At 48.6% G+C, this 18,277-nt stretch overlaps 1 protein-coding gene across 5 annotated transcripts in view; it reads right to left on the bottom strand.

Annotated features, from left to right (window-relative positions):
• Window positions 1-58: 58 nt before the first annotated feature.
• ZDHHC3 (zinc finger DHHC-type palmitoyltransferase 3) overlaps window positions 59-18,277 on the bottom strand; it is a 53,227-nt gene continuing 35,008 nt past the window's right edge. Inside the window, exons 5-7 of one of the 5 annotated variants that reach the window (XM_065885348.1) lie at window positions 18,087-18,170; window positions 14,283-14,413; window positions 59-316 (exon numbers count right to left, since the gene is read on the bottom strand). In XM_065885348.1, the coding sequence (XP_065741420.1) occupies window positions 59-316; window positions 14,283-14,413; window positions 18,087-18,170 (473 nt within the window). Of the gene's footprint in view, window positions 317-10,183; window positions 11,837-14,282; window positions 14,414-18,086; window positions 18,171-18,277 lie in introns of those variants that run through there. The other 4 variants (XM_065885352.1, XM_065885351.1, XM_065885353.1 and 1 more) reach the window with 4 other exon arrangements.

The raw sequence follows: 18,277 nt of genomic DNA, 5'->3' as shown, positions 1-18,277 counted from the left end.
ACGACGCCGGCACGTAGGATGATGCGGCTGCCTGGTGCCTGGCCCTCTCCCCACAGTATCATTCATCTATCACCTCCACAGAGTCCTCGTCCTTCCTCTGCTCTGAGTGCTCCTCTGTTGTTTCTGTGTTCTCAGTGTCTGACAGCGATGCCACCTGTCGCACCCAGTCACTGTCACTGAGAGGCTTTGGATGACGCAGTCCGGAGAAGGGGTTGAACCAGTTCAGGGAAAAGTCCCCACCAAAGGTCTCTTTGACTGACTTCCAGCTGCTTGTGCGTTCCCTGGGCTGGTGCTTTCGTTTGAGGCGCTCAATGCCCTGGAGGGACAATGGGATAAAGAGGGTCAGCGTGGGACAGCCGTGCGCCATCTAACACACCCCAGGTCCCGGCACAGCAGAGCACCAAGGCCCAGAGCCAGGGGCTCCCAGAGGGTGGGGAGGGGCTCGGAGCAGCACAGCAAGCAGGGCCTGTGTTTCCCACCAACTGCCCTCCTTTCCTTCCACAGGAGCAAGTGGGAATGGACCGATTTTTAGCCACAAGGCAGGACACCTCCGAGCTGACTCAGGGATTCTAGTATCTATAGAACGGGAGCTAAGTTTGGGTGTTACTGTCATAACTCGGAGAGCACCCCTACCCCACTGCTGCGCAGTGACCAGGCTGCCCAGTGGCTAAGGGCCAAGGAGTAACATCTCAGGCCTCTGCAGGCATGAGCTGGGCCACCTGTCCGGAGACCACCCAGAAAGACAACCCCTCCCCAAGTATCCTGGGCCACTCCCCCTACAGCAGGCGCAGCAAACCCAGCACGAAGGAGGATGATGCGGTTAAGGGGGAGAGCAGGAGACACACGAAGCGTGAGGTGAGGAAGCAGAGGTGTGCACAGCGAGTGCCAACATGCAGCGGGCAGCTGGAGGGCGCGCGGGGCCGCTGCGAGGGGGCAAAGGCTGGCGTCGAAACTGCACCTGCAGTAGACATGCCCTGTGGCCTCTCCTGGGCTGCCCACTCACCTGCCTCTGGGTGTCGGCTGCGCCAGGCCACAGAAGAGGGTGTTGGGAAGGGGGAGAAGCCAAAGGAGTTAAAGGCACAGCCAGGCCAGCTCTCCAGGCCCACCACACCCTCTGCAGAGGCTTTACCCCCACTGGGGCTCTGCCTCCTCCATCTCTTCTGGAAGCCAAGGAGATTTGTCGTGGGCTTCCCAGGCACAGGTACTGCTCACTGACAGCACTTTCCACCTCGGAATGACCTCTGAGTACCTAGTTCTAGGTCTTCTCTTCTTTTCCACACAAGATCCTTACATAACGAGCATAATTCTTTCTGTTGTGCAGAAGGAGAAACTGAGATACACGTACAGACTGAGATCTGGCCGCACCTGGGCCAGTTCCTCTCCACCACTCTTTCTTCCCACACCATCTCAGAGGTTTAAGTTTCTTGGCTTTTGGAAAAACGGTAGGTTAAAGAACCTGATCTCAAAGTATCTCCTCATAAGATACTTCCTAATTACCGAGGGTAAAACAGTACCCTTACAGTAAGGAAACTTCGCAGATATAACTTTAACCAATTGAAGTTAACATCACCAATAATGAAATGTATCAACATCACGTGCCCTCCGATACGGTGCCCCAAGAAGGACAGAACATCACTTCACTGGTTTTCCTGCCCAAAAGGCATAATCTCAATCTAATTATGTGAAAACATCAGACAAATGCAGATGTCAGGATATTCCACAGAATATCTCCAACAGGATCAAAGTCTGATGAAATTGTTTTGGAACCAGACAGAAGTGGTGGTTGTACAATATTATGAACGTACTAAATGCCACCGAACCACACACTTTAAAATGGTTGCTTTTATGTGATGTGAATTTAACCTCAACTAGAAAGAGGATCAGGTTCCTGAAAGACAGAGAAAGACTGAGGAGGAACTAAAGACACAGGACAAATGATGCAATGTGGCATCCTGGAACAGAGAACGATACTAGTGGGACAACTGGAGAACTCTGAATAAAGTATATAGATTAGTTAATGGTATTGTATCAGTAAATTTCCAGGTTTTTATATTTGTGTTATGGTTTTATAAAATGTTTACATTTGGAAAGACTGATTGAAAGGCATATGGGAGCTCTTTGTACTATTTTTACTAATTTTTTTTTTTTTGGTTAAGTCTGAAATTATTTCTCAATAAAAAGCTAAGAAAAATCTGAGACACGATTTATGCAATACAGTCTTGAACACAGATTAATAATGAGAAGTTGGAAACAATCAAAATGTCCAATAATGATGGCTAAGTAAATTATTCTATAAAGCACAGCACTATGCAGTTATTGAAAGTGGCATCAACGACAAGGGCCTAATTTTCAAAATATACAAACAGCTCATACAACTCAACAACAAAAAACAAATAACCCAATCCAAAAATTGGCAGAAGGCCTAAATAGACATTCCTCCAAAGAAGACATATAGATGGCTAGTAGGCACATGAAAAGATGCTCATCATCGCTAATTATTAGAAAAATGAAAATAAAAACTGCAGTGAGGTATCACTTCACACTGGTCAGAATGGCCATCATCAAAAAGTCTACAAATAATAAATGCTGGAGAGAGTGTGGAGAAAAGGGAATCGTCTTAACACTGCTGGTGGGAATGTAAATTGGTATGGAAAACATACCAATGGCTGCTATGGAAAACAGTATGCAGGTTCCTCAAAGAACTAAGAATGGAGTTGCCATATGATCCAGCAATACCACTCCTGGGCATATACCCAGACAAAATTATAATTTGAAAAGATACATGCACCCCTATATTCAAAGAAGCACTATTTACAATAGCCAAGACATGGAAACAACCTAAATGTCCATCGACAGATGAATGGATAAAGAAGATGTGGTGGGGAGATACACACACACACACACAATGGAATACTACTCAGCCATATAAAAGAATGAAATAATGCCATTTGCAGCTACATGGATGGACCTAGACAAATACCATATAGTATCATTTAAATGTGGAGACTAAACTATAACACAAATGAACATATCTAAGAAACAGACTCACAGACACAGAGAACAGACTTGTGGTTGACAAGCGGGAGGGGAGGTGGGAGAGGGAAGGATTGGGAGTTTGGGATTAGTAGATGCAAACTATTATATATAGAATGGATAAACAACAAAGTCCTATTGTATAGCACAGGGAAGTATATTCAATAACCTGTGATAAACCACAATGGAAAAGAATGTGAAAAAGAATATATATATACATGTATAACTGAATCACTTTGCTGAACAGCATAAATTAACACATCGTTGTAAGTCAACTATACTTCAATAAAATTTAAAAATAAAGTGGCATCAATACAGTCTTACATACACTGGAAAGTCCTGTCCACGTGGTGACAAGGGAAGAAAGCAAAGTTGCATCTGACATCATTGTGGAACCTGGGGTTTGGGATTTTATTTTATTTTTAAAAAATTAATTAATTAATTAAACAGCTGAGTTGGGTCTTTGTTGCTGTGCACGAGCTTTCTCTAGTTGCAGCAAGTGGGGGCTACTCTTCATTGCAGCGTGCGGGCTTCTCATTGCAGTGGCTTCTCTTGTTGTGAAGCACGGGCTCTAGGCGCCTGGGCTTCAGTAGGTGCAGCACGTGGGCTCAGCAGTTGCGGCACATAGGCTCTAGAGCGCAGGCTCAGTAGTTATGGTGCAGGGTCTTAGTTGCTCCACGGCATGTGGGATCTTCCCGGACCAGGGCTCGAACCTGTGTCCCTTGCATTGGCAGGCAGTTTCTTAACCATTGCACCACCAGGGAAGTCCTGGGGATGGGATTTTAGATTTGATTTATTTCTGTAGACTTCCCACATGTTCCAAGTTTTCACCAAGAAGCAGATGTGACTTTTATAATAAGAACAGAAAAGCTGTTTCAGAAAATGGACCTTATTGACACAACTCTTGAGGGAACCTCACGTGGGTCTGGGGCACAGGATGCTGTGCTATTCACGGTCCGGCCCCTCACCAGGCCTCCCTCCTTAGCGGGAGCGGCAATGGCCAGCTGAGTGACTTGCTTTGGGGATTCTGGGTTCCTTTCCTGGGTGATCATTTGCAGCCTGTTGAGAGAGGCGTTCTAACCATGACTGCAGGGGTGCTGGGATGTGGCCACTTGGCAGACCAGGCTGCAGAGGGGACACCCAGAAATGACAGACTGGCTGGGTCTGCACTGACTGAGCTCACTCAAAGCCGTGACTGTGGGTCCTTACAACCACCCTGAGAGGAGGCGGGTGTTAGTACTAACGCTCATTATAGGGGAAGACGGGTTCTGAGAGGCTGTGACAGCGGCCGAAGCTCATCCTGCTGGTTGTGCCTCAGAACCAGGAAGAGAACTGGTGTGTTCTCTCTGCCCAATGCATTTTCAATTCTACTGCAAATCCTCACTCAAAGGCAGAGAAAAGCTGCAGAGGGAAATGAAGCAAAAGAGCCCACAGGACAACACAGATGGAAAGATATATCATGTTCTTATATTGGAAGAATTAATATTGTTAAAATGACCACACTACCCCAGACAATCTACAGATTCAACGGAATCCCTATCAAATCCCTGTCTCCTAGAGCAAAGGAAATAAAAGCAAAAATAAACAAGTGAGACCTAATTAACCTTAAACGCTTTTGCATGCCAAAGGAAACCATCGACAAAACAAAGACGATCTACAGAATGGGAGAAAATATTTGCAAATTATATGACCGATGAAGGGTTAATATTCAAAATATATAAAGAGCTCATACAACTCAATAGCAACAAACAAACAAACAAGCTGCTTAAAAAATGGGCAGAAGACCTGAATAAACAGATCTCCAAAGAGGACATGCAGATGACCAACAGGCACGTGAAAAGATGCTCAACATCACTAATCATCAGAGAAATGCAAATCAAAACTACCATATCACCTGTAAGACTGGCTATCATCGAAAACAATACAAATAACAAATGTTAACAAGGATGTGGAGAAAAGGGAACATTTGTGCACTGTTGGTGGGAATGTAAATTGGTGAAACCACTGTGGAAAACAGTATGGAGGTTTCTAAAAAACTAAAAATATAACTACCATATGACCCAGCAATTCCACTCCTGGATATATATCTGAAAGAAACAAAAACATTGATTCAAAAAGTTACCGCAGGGCTTCCCTGGTGGCGCAGTGGTTGAGAGTCCGCCTGCCGATGCAGGGGACGCGGGTTCGTGTCCCGGTCCGGGAAGATCCCACATGCCGCAGAGCGGCTGGGCCCGTGAGCCATGGCCGCTGAGCCTGCGTGTCCGGAGCCTGTGCTCCTCAACGGGAGAGGCCACAACAGTGAGAGGCCCGCGTCCCGCAAAAAAAAAAAAAAAAAAAAAGTTACCGCAATGTTCAAAGCAGCGCTATTTACAATAGCCAAGACATAGAAGCAACCTAAATGTACGTCAACAGGTGAATGGATAAAGAAGATGTGGTATATATACACAATGGAATATTACTCAGCCATAAAAAAGAACTTTGGCCATTTGCAACAACATGGATGGGTATTATGCTAAGTGAAATAAGTCAGACAGAGAAAGACAAATACTGTATGATATCACCTCTATGTGGAATCTAAAAAATACAATAAAACAGGAAATATAACAAAAAAGAAGCAGACTCACAGATATAGAGAACAAATTAGTGGTTACCAGTGGGGAGAGGGAAAAGATGAGGGGCGATATAGGAGTAAGTTATTAAAGGTACAAACTGTTCTGTATAAAATAAGCTACAAGGATATATTGTACAACACAGGGAATATAGCCAATATTTTATAATAATTATAAATAGAGTATAACCTTTAAAATTTTTCAATCATATATTGTAACGTATAATATTGTACATCAACCATACTTCAATAAAAAATTTTTTTTAATTAAAAAAAAAAGAGAGCCCACAGGATGATGATTTTCCCCTGTGGTGGCGTGTTCCCAGAAGAGCACTTGGTCTCTACTCAACCTCCTCAGCAAGCTCGTAAAAATGTTCCAGATGGAGCCTGGCCTGCCCACCAGATGAACCTCCTCAGCAGTTAAGTAAACATCCAGGAGTGTCAGCTCTGGGTTTGAAGAGGAGAAACTATTCCAAACGAATCTGATGCCTAAGCAAGGCTGAGGGTCTGGACCCTCAGGTTCAGGAGGAGCCAGTGGGGTTTCTTTTTCCTGGCAGGATGCAATTTTGAGTTCTGTGTGGATATAAAGGTGTCCTGAAGGCAGAGTTTCAAGCTGGAGGTTTGCGGAGGCAGCAGTGATACCCACTTTAGGCTCATGCAGACAAGAATGGTTGATCCCTGGTAAGGGGGCAACAGCCTAAACCAGCACCTCTTGCAGGGAGTGTGTGACTTGGGCCTTTTGGGCCTGGTCTCCCTGGGTGACACATGAGCTGTGATCTATAAAGAAACTCACGAATGCCCCAGAATGAATGTACCAGGACTGCGGCTCCCTAGCAGGTAGAGACCCAGGCACATGCTCTGTAAGGCCTCAGCTAAGGCCCACGGAGCAAGAGCAGGAGGTCCCCCTGCTCCCTGCATCTCAGACATAGAAAGTCGGAGGTGCTGCAGCTTATGCAAATGTGTCCTCCCCAGAGGTGGCCAGACAACTCTCTCATCAGTGGTTTCACATCTTTTTAGTGCAGCCCACAATAGGAAATACACTTCCGTTGCATGTGAGCGCGCGCGCGCACACCCGCCCCACTCCCCCCGGAAGTTTCATGAAACAATATGTATTTTACAAGGTGCAATGCATTCTTTTTTATTTCTTTAAAAAAATTCGGTTGCAAACCAATACACTGATCTCACACATCATGAACAGTTGTGTACACGGTCTGAAAGTACAGCTTCAACAGAGCTAACATTCCCTAAAGCCATACAATGTGCCAGACACCATCCTAACACTTACATTCATTTCTCTCTTTGAATCCTCACAGCAATTTTGTGATTTAGATTATCTCCCTGATTTTACAGACGAGAAAACTGAGGCTTAGGTAAATTACTGCCTAAGGTCACACAGGAAGGAAGTAGCTGAGCAGGGATTTGAACCAAAGACCAAGGCCAGGGCCCAAGGCCCCATCACCCCATGACCTCAGCTGCAGAAATTCAGGGCATCCTTTATGTCCATGTCAGAGCACGTTGTCTTCCCCCCGAAGGTTTTTGCAAACACTATTCTGCAACACTTTTCATAATTCCTTGGATCGGCGTCATCAGCTCCCGTGTGCGCAGATGAGGGATCCCTGGGACTCACTCGGTTTTGCTAGGGTAATCACGAGGCTCAAGTCATTAATGAGTTTTTCTTGAGAAAGCGGGGTGGGGGAATGAAGTCTTTGGTTTGGGAGAGTAGACTCGTCAGTGGCTTGTTTTTGTTTCACTGTGAATCCTTTATCCTTTGTTAGGCGATTCTCAGGCAGATATGTATTTAAAAGATACAAGAAAAAGCCACATGGGTGTTGAGGTCCACAGATGGAAACCAAAGGCCAGGACATTCACGTGCGTGGCTGCGCCAGGCTCTAATCACTCACTGGCCACCGCTCCCACTGGGAGGACCCTGGCTTCACTCTGTCTCATCTCCTTTTGGGATGGTTCTTCACCCAAAGGGCCCCTTGGTCCAGAAACCAGTTGGCCAGATAAGATGTGGAGAAAGATGGCTGGACAGACTAACAGTTTGGCTTCTCCTTCTAACAAATACTTTCCTTGTCTTCTCAGCATTCATTGGCTGGGGAGGCCGCTGGTTATGAGGGAAGAGGGGCTCACAGTGGGCACAGCCCACCCAGCACCACACTGAGCCCCACAGCACACAGGATCGCTTAATCAGCAGGCCTTTGGACAACCCCTGCAAGCCCCAAGTGGATCCTCAGACTTGAACATGCGTCACCATCAACGGGGAGGGCTGTGAAAATCCAGATCGCGGCTGCCCCACCCCCTCAGAGTTTCTGATTCAGCAGGTCTGGAATGGAGCCTGAGAATCTGCATCTCTAATAAGTCTCCAGGTGATGAGGATGTTGCTGGTCTGTGGACCACACTTTGAGGTGCACTGCCTCAGTACATCCTCAGCAAGAAGATTCGCAAGAGGGAATCCAGTAAAATCTTCTTCTCTTCACGTATCTTTGACAACTAAGGTCCCCTTTAAGGTTGGAACCCCTCACTTCTACTGGCTGGCTCACCCTGGAGGCTTATGCACTACAAGTTTCCAAGTGAGAAAAACGTAAAACCCATTGGCCTAGTTGGGAGAGCCCAGCCCAGCCTCTCAAAGTCTGGGGTTTCTGTGTGATGCCAACCTCACGTTAAGTGTTTAATAAACATTGTTTAACCTACCTCATCAGGAAGGTGGATTATTTATTTATCTATCTATCTATTTATTTATTTATGGCTGTGGTGGGTCTTCATTTCTTTGTGAGGGCTTTCTCTAGTTGCGGCGAGCGGGGGCCACTCTTCATCGCGGTGTGTGGGCCTCTCACTGTCGCGGCCTCTCTTGTGGAGCACAGGCTCCAGATGTGCAGGCTCAGTAGTTGTGGCTCATGGGCCTAGTTGCTCTGCGGCATGTGGGATCTTCCCAGACCAGGGCTCGAACCCGTGTCCCCTACATTGGCAGGCAGATTCTCAACCACTGCGCCAGGGGAGCCCCCAGGAAGTTGGATTTTAAAAGCTGGTAACTCAACATGTCTCACTTTGGGTTCTTCCAAGGAAAAAGTATTACAAAGATGAGATGGTATGATTAAAAGGAGACGTAGCACATACATTTCTACCTGAATCCACTTTGTGCATGACGTCACCAAGCCCATGCAAATATGCATAGATTTGTTTGCTCCTAAGCCTTTTGCATGGTCAGTCTGGTTGCTACGAACACAAACAGGAAGTTGACAGGCAGGAAGGAGTCACCTAATCCAACTGGCCAAGTCACCTTCCTCTTTATTTTTCCTTTCCACTCCTCAGAGCCCACATTCTGAAAGACTGTGGCTACTACTGTCTCATTTTCCCATGCACACACCATTCAGTGCTGTCAGGATTCCTGTGCTGAAGCAAAAGGCTAGGGCTGCCTTTGTGTAGAGGTGTCCTCCTTCATCAGACGTCTGGGAATACTGAGGAGGGCTCAGGGACGCCTGTTTCTTCCTGTCACTATGCTGCAGAGGACAGCCACATTCCTTAGTCATTGTGCTCCTGGCAAAACGTTCTCCATCTCAACAAGATGAAACAGGAAGAACACAGAGAATTTTGAGCTCTTCCTATGTTCTGAGTATAGCATTTCACTCTGGCTTGAGAACTGGGGAAAATTCGTTCTTTCAGCCAAAGGGCTCATAAAAACCCAGACAGAATCATACAGGATGTCAGAAGGAGACTCTCCCTCTGGGAAAGATATACATGGTATGCTTAGGTATAAATCATGAGTTTCTATTTTTAGGATTTGAAAAAAAATCAATACATCTTCAGCACTATCTACGGTATTCCATAGAAATTCCATGGGAGGAAGAACCAACTTGGGTCACTTAAAAAAATGCCCTTGAAGATGGGGTATTTTGAGGCATCCGAATACTTAAAAATATTCCCTGAGTCCTACTCTCTATTCTGAAAGCACATGGGAAACAAATGCTATAAAGTAGATTTAAAAGCAGCATTAAAAAAAAAAGCCCACATCACAGCCTTGACCATGGCGTAAATAGCACAGCAGAGGCAGGTCGAAGTTAATTGACTTAGGAAAGGTCACAGGGTTCCTTGGTTAAACATCCGAGGCATGGTGAAGAGCTCCTCAAAGCGATGTCCCAGGGCGTGTGTGGAAGCTTCCAGTGATTTCCTCTGGCTTGACTTTGCCTTCTGCTGGGTGGGCAGAAGAAAATGGGTCTCTCTCCCAGGCCCAACCCTAGAAGCAAACTCCACAGACCTGATGAGTTTTTCTGTAGCAACTGGGAGCCCACAAGCATAAGAGAAGGGATGCAGGCAGCAGAAAGAGCCAGAGGAGAGAGGCCCGGTGGGGGCACCTTGTCCAAGGCGGGGCTGTAAACGTCCCTTAGCGGCAACACAATAGAAACCTCATTCAAGAGAGGAAGCATGCATACATGTCCTTTAAAAGCAATGAAAGAAATGCCCAAACACAGCACACTCACGTTGACTGGACAATCGGCTCTCCCTGAGGGGTAACACTGTGAGAGACGGGAGCTCAGCCAGAACAGGTTTTGGAAAACTTTTATTGCGTTTTGTTTCCATGTGGAAGCACTGACAGAATTGAAAAGAGGCAGCATGTTCCACTTACTTTTCTGAAAGATCACATAGCTAGATGAAGTCTCTCCTCACCCAGGGCTGATTTAATAAACCTCACCCCAAACCCACCCCAAGCAAAAGATAAAAAAAGGTTTGTGGTGATCGCTTAAAAAAACAAATCCACGTTGAGATGGTATTCGGATTTGCGACCTCTGCATTTGATGCGTACTCCCTGTCCCCTCACCTCCCGCCACTGTCTTCAGGCCCTTCCTCCTTCAAATGAGACTCAACACACAAGTAGGCAAATGGAAAAGCTAGTCAGTTTCAGCGCCACAGGCTTAGGTGTGTCTGCCGATTCCAGTGGATGGATGGCCATCTCTCAACTTTAAAATGTTTGGCTGTAACGTTGCCCTTGCATCACGGTCAGCCCACGCAGGATAATGGTCTCCCAGGTTAAAATACAGACAAGACACGGGTATGTGCACATTTATGGGTCTAAAATGTCAGAAAGTAAACCCACTGCAGGGATTTACAAAATGAGGAAGAAGGGGTTGACGGTGGAGCTGAGGCTGTTTCACTTGGCAGTAGCACTGCTTAACCGACGAGAGGGAGGGAGGTGGGGAGGTCAGAGAAGAAGCAACCGTTAATGAGGGAAATGTAGCTCGCCTGAAGCTGGGTCATTTTCTTCTTCCTTTGATTGTATAAGGCATTTTGAACTGGAAAAACTTCTTCACATTCTTCCAAATAATCAGAGTTGGAATATAACTGGTGATTCAGAATACAAATAAGACCCCTTTCATCTCCATCCCCCACCCCACAAGTCATTCTACACACCCAGAGCCCCTAACTTACAAGGCAGGAAATTGATTTTGTGAATTAGGAGGCGAATCGTGTTCACATGGGGGATGAGGCCACTGTGTCAAGGACCCTTTTAAGGGCTCCATCCCTGATCCTGGCCCTCTCAGGTCACAAGGAGTAAGCATCCATCTTCGGTGAGGTTTTAACTCCCATCTGGGCGCTCGCCACTGCCTCCTGGGCAGTGGGAGGTCATGGGCCCTCCTGGCTCTCCTATGCGTCCCAAACAGGTGTCCGGGCCGGTCCATCCACGCACAAGTGTCACGACTCAGTTAGTACAAGGGGGCATGGCCTGGAGACAGCGCCCTCCACATTAGTCATGCCAGACAGACAGCAGAGAGGAAACCAGAGATCAGAGAAGTGATTTTAAAAAGGAAAAAAGAAAAGCAGCTTCGGTCACCAAAAAAATAGAAAGGATGATCTTTTAAAAATAAAACATGGGGACATTTTTTTTTTCTCTGCAATGTTCAGCCATTTTACTTGAGACATTAAAAAAAATGTTTTAGAGTAGTTGTTTTGCTTTTTCGGTTTAAACGTTCATGAGAACGGATTGGATGGTAGTGCTGGGATGTGGTTTGTGTCTGAGTGGCAATGCTGGTCAGGGGTCCTTCAGACCACATACTGGTACGGGTCTGCCTTCCCTTGGTCTGGCGTGGCAAAGGGGCTGGCCCAGCCTAGAGAAAAGGGGTGGCCAAAAACGGCTTTCATGTTCATCCATTTTGTTTTTTTAGCCCATCTTCTCTCTTCCTTTTTCAATTGTTCTATTCCCTGAAAACAAGAACAATCATCCTTTCAGTCAAGCACTTTACTGCTGTGGTTTGGGGGAGAGATATCCATTAGCTTGAGGTGAATGGAGTAAATGCTTCCTTTTTAAAGCCACGAAGCTCATCTACATAGTACATTTTTCTTCTCTTTCTCTCATAAAAAGTGCTAAAGAAAAAAATCATAATTTTTTTGGGGGGTGGGGGGTGGGCATATAGGCACACATGTATAAGTCCCTCCAGGAAGGAAGGGACAAATGAGCAAAGTCAGCAGGCCCCTAAGCCACTGTTCCTAGTTGTGCAATCCAGTGTTTTGTTAAGTGAGTCCTTGCTGGGTCTGCAGAGGCGCTTCAGGCCTGGTTCTGAGCTGTGTGTGTGGGAGCACTGTGAAGGCTGGGGCGCAGGAAGCCTCAGCTGGCGGGGAGCTTGAGATCATGATAGCCAAGGACGGCCATTAATTTGGGAACAGTTCATGGTAAGTCTGAAGCTACTATGACCACTTTGCAGACAAAAAAAAGAACCAAGTCAAAGGACCAGCTCTGGTGCTGTTAGGCCCCCCAGCCTGGGAGGCCAAGGAGCGCCCTGCTTAGCGGGACTGGCGAGGCACAGTGGAGGAGGTGGAACAGGAGGGAGAGGTCACCACAGAGGAGGAAGGAGACGGATTAGTATAGGTTAGAAGGGCTGCACGGACAGACCGCTCAGCCTCAGCCTCAGCCCCGGCAAAGGCCTTCCTGTGCTCCTTTGGGGAGAAGTGTGACCCAAGGCCACCTCAGCAGTTGTCACAGAGCCCGCACGACCCCCTGGCCAAGTCTCGCAAGAAAAATGTGGCCTGGGGGAGCAGGCTGATCCCTCCCTTTTCCCTTCTCCTGAAGGAGCTGGTCAGCGGGTGGGGCCGGAGGACAGGGGAGAAGCAGCCTGGCAGGAGCCTGGCCAGGGGCCTGTCTGCTGTGGTCTCTGTGAGGTAGAGGCGCAGGGGTGGGGCCTGAGGGGACAGCCCAGTCTGAGTCTGGGCAGTGGGAGGTCATGGGCCCTCCTGGCTCTCCTGTGCATCCCAAACAGGTGTCCGGGTCGGACACCTAGGTTCCCAGCCTAGGTCCCTGGGACAATAGAGGCCAAGGGCAAGATGCCCTTTCCCATAAGCTGCAGGCCCTTGGCTTCTTTCTCCTTTCCTTTCAATGTGACTCCCTTTAGGAATACCCTTGAGGGGGAAGAACAACTAGGACCAGGGCCATGAGAGTTTTCCTTCTAGCTCCCCCAGACCATGGCTTGTGTGGCCTGGGGGGTGTCCCAACAGCGGGTAGGGCCAGATAGTCATCTCTGGGTTCCCTGCAGGTCTTATGCAGAGAAGTTTGTCACATTTACTGCATGGATACACAGCTGGATCTACACCATTGGCTACTATTTTTACAGACACTCTTTTATAATGATATGAATGCTTATAAAAGAAAAAAGGTGCTGAGAGGCACCCAACCTTCTAAACCGTGGGGAATTGCCGCAGATCCAAATGGTGGTGCCTTGGCAGCCGGCAGCATCACCCTTCTCCACATGCTGAATTTCCACACCCACAGGAATGGGGCCTCAGCAGCAGCAGCAACAACTGAGTCTTCCTACGAGCCTCCATCTAAGGCTGACTACCCAATCGGCCGAAGTTCCCCAAAGAACCCTAGACGATTGTTGAGAGCTGCTACCTGAAGGGGACTTTGGGAAGCCAGGAGGAACTCATGACCTCACCCCAGAGCTAAGGGCTGCCCCTTCCTCCTGGGGCCCCTTACCCAGACCCCAAACCCAAACAGGGAAGAAATGCCCACATCACAGCCACGGACTGACCACCTGGAGGCTTTTGGACACCTTAGGAAGGTTGAGAGGTAGTGGCAGTGGCACCAGGGGTATGGGCTCCAGCTTGGCTGAGCCAGCAGCTTCAAAGCTCCCAGAGAAGGAGCTGTGAGCAGGGCGGAAGGTGGGGGCAGGTAGAAGGCAGCAGATGAGGACCAGAGCCGGATCTTGCTGCCCACTGCTCTGGGGGCTCAAGCTGAGCTGTCTCCTGACTCCATCCTCAGGACCTGTTCGTGAAGGCACCTTCTCTGGGAAGCCGACCCTGTCTGTGCCACCTGGGTCAGGGTGGCCTTTGTCCACCACCTGTCTCCAAGCCTGTGGCCACTGGATGGGAAGGGCATCCCAGTGCCTAGCAGAATGCCCGACTCAGAGCCGTGTATAAGACAGAATCATCACGGGAAGGTGGAAGGCCTTTGCCGAGGCTGCGGGGCCCCATTCCTGGTGTGATGTGAGTGCCAGTCCCAAGTGGGGAGGAAGAAGATCCCGAGTCACTGCAAATGGAGGAATGTGCCCTGCACACCCAGGGCCTGGCCGCTGGGCTCCCAGGTCTGGCCTGCAAGCAGCCCTCCCCCCACCCCAGCTGTGGAGGTAGATGGTGAGCAGGCTGCCCACTTGCTTACCGTCTCATCCGTGCAGATGGAGTGTACCTGGGTCCCAAACATGACTGATGTGAAAATGAGGAAGAGCAGCCCCTCGAAGCACAGGAGGATGAGGAGGATCACTGTGGTGGGTGGCGAGAAGGAGCTGCACTCTGAAAGAGAAGGGACACGTGGGGCTCAGGGCTGCCCCTCGCCACCCCCAGGGCTCCTCTCTGGCTTCGAGGCCATGGCAGGGGCCGTCCTCTCCCACACCTGGCCGTACCAGCTCTCCCTCAGGAAAGCCCTCCTCAGCAGGCTGGACCTTGCCAGCTTCCCCTCCCTCACATGTACCACTCCCTGCTCTCCGTCCCTCTTCCCGGACAGCACGGGTGTCTGCATCCTGGTGCCAAGCACAGTACCCAGCACAGTCTGGAAGGACCAGAAGGACTCAGAGCTGAGGCACGAAGGCCTGATGACACCACAGGGAGACCCTCCTCTCCTCAGAGAGCAAAATGCAGGTTGCACAGGTAGAGGGGCCTCAGTCCAGGCCTGGTTTGGCCGTGGGTTTTCTGGGCATTCCTGTGCCTCTATCTGCTCACGGGTGAGAGGAAAAGCCAGGTCTGGAGGATCACTCAGTGGCTGTGGGAGCTACAGCTCGGCAGGGGGCAGTCTAAGTGCTGGGGCTTGACCTGACCCAGTAAGCCCCATGGGGAAGGCCCGCTCTCGGGAGCATCTGCGTCCCTGAGACAGTCAGTCCTGAAGCTGGGGAGCTGACAGAAGAGCCACCTGGCCCAGAGCAGACACTTTCACTCCCCTGGCCCCTACTACGACCTCATCCTGACCTGGGTGTGACCCGAGGCAAGTCCTTATCCCTCTCCAGGCCTCTACTCCCTCCACTGTAGAGCAGTGAGGTTTGACCAGATGTGTGGTTTTGTTTTAGGCAGCAGAATCCTTTGTCTGAGTAGAGTCTAAGTCAGAAACCCAGCCCACTGAAAAGCAGAGGTGCTGAGGGAGATGGGGGGGGGGGTTGAGCAGGCAGAGGACCCCTTCTCTGGCTCTTCACCATCAAGGCAGCTTCTCAGGAGAGCCCTGGACCACCTTGGGAGACAGGGGCCCCACTTGTGGCACTGGTCCAGGCCCCTTGGTTGGCACTCACTACCCAAGGACTCCTGCCCTTGCCAACAGCTGCCGGGCCTGTCACACCTGGGCCGTGGCCCATGTTTCTGGCTCTTCCAGTGCTCTGGCCTGTTTTCCTGACAGAAGGGGTCTGATCCTGCAGGGCAGAGCTGGGCTTCACTCGGCTTTGGGAATTCAGGGAGTAAGTGCCCCCTCCAAACTGCCCTGCTAGCTCCCTCACAGGAATGTCAGGAGAGGAAAAGGGCATAAATCTGCAATGAGCTTAGAGACACACCAGCACTGAATGGGTGGCAGGGTAAGAGCATCTTGTCTAAATGCCTTATCTCCCCACATTTTCCTCAGGACTTAACAGCTCCACATGACTTCCCTTCTTGGTTCCTTGCTGGGTAGGGTGTGGTTAGGGTGGCCCAGCAGCCTGACGGGCTGGCCCTGGGTGGCCACAGCTGGGGCAGGTACCTGCCTGGCTTCTGGGCTGGTCAGGGTGGTGGGCAGGACAAGGCAGACAGGGTGGGCATGGATCCTGTACCAACTCCTGACTATGAACTCTCACTAACATCCTGACCTTCCCCTCTCTAGCTTGGGCTGGAACTGTGGCAGTCACGAAAATGGGGAGACATGGTGTTTTGGACTAAATTGTAAACCACCCCCTGAAATTCACATGCCAAAGCCCTAACCCCCAAAGTGATATTATTTGGAGCCAGGGCCCCTGGGAGGTAATGAGGGTTGGAAGAGGTCATGAGGGTAGGGCCCTCGTGATAGGATTAGTTCTCTTATGAAAAGAGACACCAGAGAGCTTGCTTTTCTCTCTCTGCCATGTGAGGACACAAGAGGAGAGGGCCGTCTGCAAGCCAGGAAAAGGGTCCTCACCAGGAATGGAATTGGTTGGTACCGTGATCTTGGACTTTCCAGCCTCCCAGACTGTGAGGAATGAATGTTTTAGCCTCCCAGTCTATGGTATCTTGTTATGGCAGCCTGAGGTGACTAATACCCATGGGATTTCTCTTCCCCTAAATGAGGTCAAGCCAGGCAGAGATGGGGGCAGGACCGGGGAGATACACTAAGTCCCCTACATACAAACCTTCAAGTGGCGAACTTTCAAAGATGTGAACGTGTGTTTGCACGTCCAATTACGTTAGTTGGATTATGTTAGTTGGGTACCTAGGCTAATGTTGTTGGACTTTACGAACTAATTGGACTTATGAACGCGCTCTGAGAACGGAACTTGTTCGTATATAGCGGACTTACTGTTGAAGGGGGGCAGATGCAAACTACAGAGGCAGGGAAAGCCTCAATATCTGGTTGGGAGCTAAAGATACTGTCCTTTTCACAGCCTCACAAGTTCTGGGGGAAATAATAGGAAGAAAAAGCCTAAGAAGTCAGTATGTGCAGGAAGAGCAAAACTCCTAAAAAATGATGAAATGAAGGGGGGAACCAATCAATGGAAAAAGAATGAAAATATGATGTTTCTGCTCAAGATGTGTCTCACAGATGTATGTGTGAAAGATGGAGCCCAGCAGGTGGCCTCTCTTAATTCCTCCAGTATCTGTAGTAGTCTTCCCCTTATCCTTGGTTTTGCTTTCTGCAGTTTCATTTACCTGTAGGCAACCTCAGTGCAAAAATATTAAACGGAAAATTCCAGAAATAAACAATCCATAGGTTTTAAAATACAAACTGTTCTGAGTAGCGCGATGAAATCTCACGCCATCTTGCTCTGTCCACCTGGGACGTGAACCATCGCTTTGTCCAGCATATCCATGCTGCATATGCTACCTACTACCTCGGCTACCAAATCAACTACTGTGGTGTCACAGTGCTTGTGTTCAAGTAACCCTTATTCTACTTAATAATGGCCCCAAAATGCAAGAGCAGTGATGCTGGCAATTCAGATATTTTCTTACTGTGCCTAATTTATAAATTAAACTTGATCATAGGTATGTGTGTATAGGAAAAAACATGGTATATATAGGGTTCTGTACTATCTGAGGTTTCAGGCATTCCACTGGGGGTCTTGGAACATATCCCCTGCAGATAAGATGGGACTACTGTACTAAAAATTGTTTTCTTATAACTTTTTTTAATTCTTCTTTAAAAAAATTTAAATTTTATTTATTTTTTCAGCATCTACATTTTTCCCCTCAGGATTTATGCAATCTTGTGGTTGGAGTTTCTTCTTCAGCATTTGCACTTTTTTTTTTTTTTTTTTTTTTGTGGTACGCAGGCCTCTCACTGTTGTGGCCTCTCCCGTTGCGAAGCACAGGCTCCGGAGGCGCAGGCTCAGCAGCCATGGCTCACGGGCCCAGACCGGGGCACGAGCCCGTGTCCCCTGCATCAGCAGGCAGACTCTCAACCACTGCGCCACCAGGGAAGCCCGCATTTGCACATTTAAATGAGATACTTCAAAAGCAGGAAGAATTTGTCTACAATCTTAACGGAAATTGGTGATTAAGCAGTTAAAAAAACAACCATCACACACACACACACACACACACACACACACACAAGATTAACGAAAACCGTCTATGTTAAAAATGGATTTCTGCAAGGTTGGAATAAAATGACCTTCAATTAAAGCTCCTCACTTAAAGACATGGAAGCAAAAGCTCTCTCTGCAGGCACAGCTCCACTCCAGGGAATGCACAGCCCTGCTGGGGGCCTGCATTTTCCCTGGGCTCACTCAGGCTAGCGGGTCTGTCCAACTCACTACATTACCTGTAGAACTGACTTTAAGGGGCTGCTTTTTTTCATGAAGAGATATTTGGGCCCCTGCTGTTTCTTCCCTGATAGGTCCATGGGCTTGCAGGAGATCTAATAAAATGAGGTTGGCCCCTGGCACCAAGACGGAAACAAAGAGCCCACCCTGCTTGGGTCATGCGCCCCCCTGCAGCAAGGAGGGAAGCCCT

Source organism: Phocoena phocoena, chromosome 10, assembly GCF_963924675.1.
Source record: "Phocoena phocoena chromosome 10, mPhoPho1.1, whole genome shotgun sequence".
Classification (NCBI taxonomy): Eukaryota; Metazoa; Chordata; class Mammalia; order Artiodactyla; family Phocoenidae; genus Phocoena; species Phocoena phocoena.
The sequence above is the reverse complement of the archived record's forward strand: the minus strand, read 5'-3'. Positions and strand labels throughout refer to the sequence as shown.